Source organism: Austrofundulus limnaeus, unplaced genomic scaffold (genome assembly GCF_001266775.1).
Source record: "Austrofundulus limnaeus strain Quisiro unplaced genomic scaffold, Austrofundulus_limnaeus-1.0 Scaffold4, whole genome shotgun sequence".
In the NCBI taxonomy this organism is placed as follows: Eukaryota; Metazoa; Chordata; class Actinopteri; order Cyprinodontiformes; family Rivulidae; genus Austrofundulus; species Austrofundulus limnaeus.
Window position 1 is genome coordinate 1,358,538 of NW_013952406.1, and position 2,775 is coordinate 1,361,312.

At 41.9% G+C, this 2,775-nt stretch overlaps 1 protein-coding gene across 1 annotated transcript in view; it reads right to left on the reverse strand.

The window, feature by feature from the left end:
• Positions 1 to 899: 899 nt before the first annotated feature.
• The window catches only part of phb (prohibitin), a 5,812-nt gene continuing 3,936 nt past the window's right edge, over positions 900 to 2,775 (reverse strand). The window contains exons 4-7 of the mRNA XM_014022711.1: positions 2,104 to 2,246; positions 1,889 to 2,005; positions 1,711 to 1,806; positions 900 to 1,625 (exon numbers count right to left, since the gene is read on the reverse strand). Coding sequence (XP_013878165.1) covers positions 1,413 to 1,625; positions 1,711 to 1,806; positions 1,889 to 2,005; positions 2,104 to 2,246 — 569 coding nt within the window. The 3' untranslated portion in view covers positions 900 to 1,412. The remainder of the gene's footprint in view (positions 1,626 to 1,710; positions 1,807 to 1,888; positions 2,006 to 2,103; positions 2,247 to 2,775) is intronic.

Genomic DNA, 2,775 nt, shown 5'->3' on the forward strand with positions numbered 1-2,775 from the left:
CACTGCACATCAGCCCAAAAACACCATACCAACAGTGAAGTTTGGAGGTGGGAACATCATGGTGTGGGGCTGTTTTTCAGCATATGGTACTGGCAAACTTCAAATAATTGAAGGAAGGATGAGTGGAAAAATGTACAGAGACATTCTTGATAAAAATCTGCTTCCATCTACCAGGATGATGAAGATGAAACGTGGCTGGACATTTCAGCAAGACAATGAGCCCAAACACAAAGCCAAGGAAACTCTCAGTTGGTTTCAGAGAAAGAAACTAAAGCTGCTGGAATGGCCCAGCCAATCACCTGACCTGAATCCAACAGAAAATCTATGGAAAGAACTAAAGATCAGAGTTCATAGAAGAGGTCCACAAAACCTTCAAGATTTGAAGACTGTTTGTGGAAGAATGGGCCAAAATCACACCTGAACAATGCATGCCACTAGTTTCTCCATACAGGAGGCGTCTTGAAGCTGTCATTGACAACAAAGGCTTTTGTACAAAGTATTAGATAAATTTCAGTAAGTGTGTTCAATACTTTTTCCCTGTGCCATTCCACATTATTACAAATAACTTCATTTCTGGTCATTTATGGTTTGATTTCTTCGTATGTATGGATCACTTGGGTTGTTACCAACATCTGGTGAAAATTTCATGTCATTAGCACCTCTAGTAATATATTTACTGAGAAAAATGGTGACGTGTTCAATACTTATTTTACCTGCTGTATCAACAGCCTGAGTTGTTACTCACTTTCAGGGCTTGTATCTGACCATGACGGCATACCCCGCAGTGACTTTGAGATATATGGATGTAATTAGAGAGGACAGAGTGAAAGGAAAGAGGGTGACTCGCTGTAAAACCAAATATCTGATTCAATATTTCAAACAATCACTGACAAGACAACTGGGAGGTAGAAAGATATTTTTATTTAGTTGAGCCATTTCTGAATCCTGAAGCTTATGATGTCAGAAAATAAAGAAAGCAACAACTGTAAAGAACAAAAGATCCTCTACTGTCAGAAAGGCACGTTCCAATTAATACAAGGTGGCAACGTTAGTCACGGAGAAATCATCTTTAGATTTGTTACAATTAGATTAAACTTTCAGCACGACGACGACATTTTCTTACAGGAATCTGACACTATTTGCTTTCACACATGCAGTGCTCTCATTCTGAAGTGATGGTGATAATATTACATGAGCGTAAATATTCAAACCCCCTCTTCTATACAAAAAGGTGAACTTTTTTTTTAAACCACAAACCTCTCACTCTTATCTCTCAGAGTACTGCTATCAGCAGAGCACAGTCCAGCGGTGGTTTGACGAAGAGTGGGAGGAATGTACGTGACGATAGGAAATAAATTGGATCTTCCAGCCTCTACGGGTCGTGTTTCGGAGCGGGACACATGGGGGAGCGATCACTGAGGCAGCTGGAGCAACGTGCCCTGTCCGGAGGGCAGGTAAGTGACYTTACGAGAGCGTGAGAGCTGGAGGGCAATGTCCTCGGCGGCCTCCAGCTTCCGGAGCTCCACCAGACCATCGCCAGCCTCCATCAGGGAGTTGGCGATGAGCAGAGCAGCCGTAGAYTCTCCCTCTGCTGAGATGATTGCCGCCTGCTTCAGTTGCTCCGCCTACAAGAATGAAACGGAAAAATTACTTGTTTCGGTTTCGACTTTTCAAAGTAAAAGCGCAGAAAAAAAAAGTTTGAAATGTTACCTTTTCCACAACYAAACGGGCTCTCTCAGCTTCCTGCTGGGCCACCTGTTTCATCTCAACAGCCTCTGTGAATTCTTTGCCAAAGGTCAAATGTGTCTGAAAGAACACCATGAATTCGTTTATTGATGTTAGAAACCAATAAAAAATAGAAAAATATTTTTAAAAAGCAGCTTCATACCAGTGATACGTCATCCAAGATGAGGCCGAAGGTGGAAGCTCTTTCTGTGAGATCCTCACTGACCTGCCGGGACACCAGCTCCCTCTGAGTGATCAGCTCGCCAGCATCAAAGCGAGCCTGGGAGAAACAGGAAACAGCCAGGCAGTTTGACTCAACCCTTTCATTTCTTTTAATATAAAGAAGGAAAAACTAGTTTATTACAGCTTCATACTCACAACTACGGACTTTAAGACCTCTGTGGTGATGGACGGTAGCACCCTCTCGTCGTAGTCCTCACCGATGCTGGTGAAAATACGAGGCAACTGAGTCGTCACCGGCCGGAACAGGATACGTAGCGTGATGTTAACATTCTGTAGATCTGCAGGGTGAATGGTTGAAAAATCATTTCATATCAACAGACACACACAAAAAAAAAAAAACACTTGTTTTAATAAAAAAAAGAAAAGAGACATGCTGCAGGTATGGATCCAACAAAGCCTGCAGTAGGGCTGCACAATATATTGAAAATTTATCGTCATCGTGATAATAACCTGTGCAACATGCACATCAACACTCGCATAAACTGCAATAAATGGTTGACTCAAAAGTTTGCATTTACCGTATTTTTCGGACTATAAGCTGCAACTTTTTTCCTGAACTTTGAACCATGCAGCTTATAGTCCGATGCGGCTTGTACGTGGATTTTTTTTCTTCAGCCACCAGGGGGCTCTTATGCTCCATTTGCTTCAACCACTCGCTTCACAAAAAGAAGAAAAAAAAAAAAAGAAAAAAGCTATCGCTTCCAGAGCCGACTGTTGAAGCAGCGATTTAAAGATAGTCAATGGCCAAAAACTGATAAAAAGGGATAAAACAGACATTTTTCAAGGTGGAATCTGACCGATAAAAAC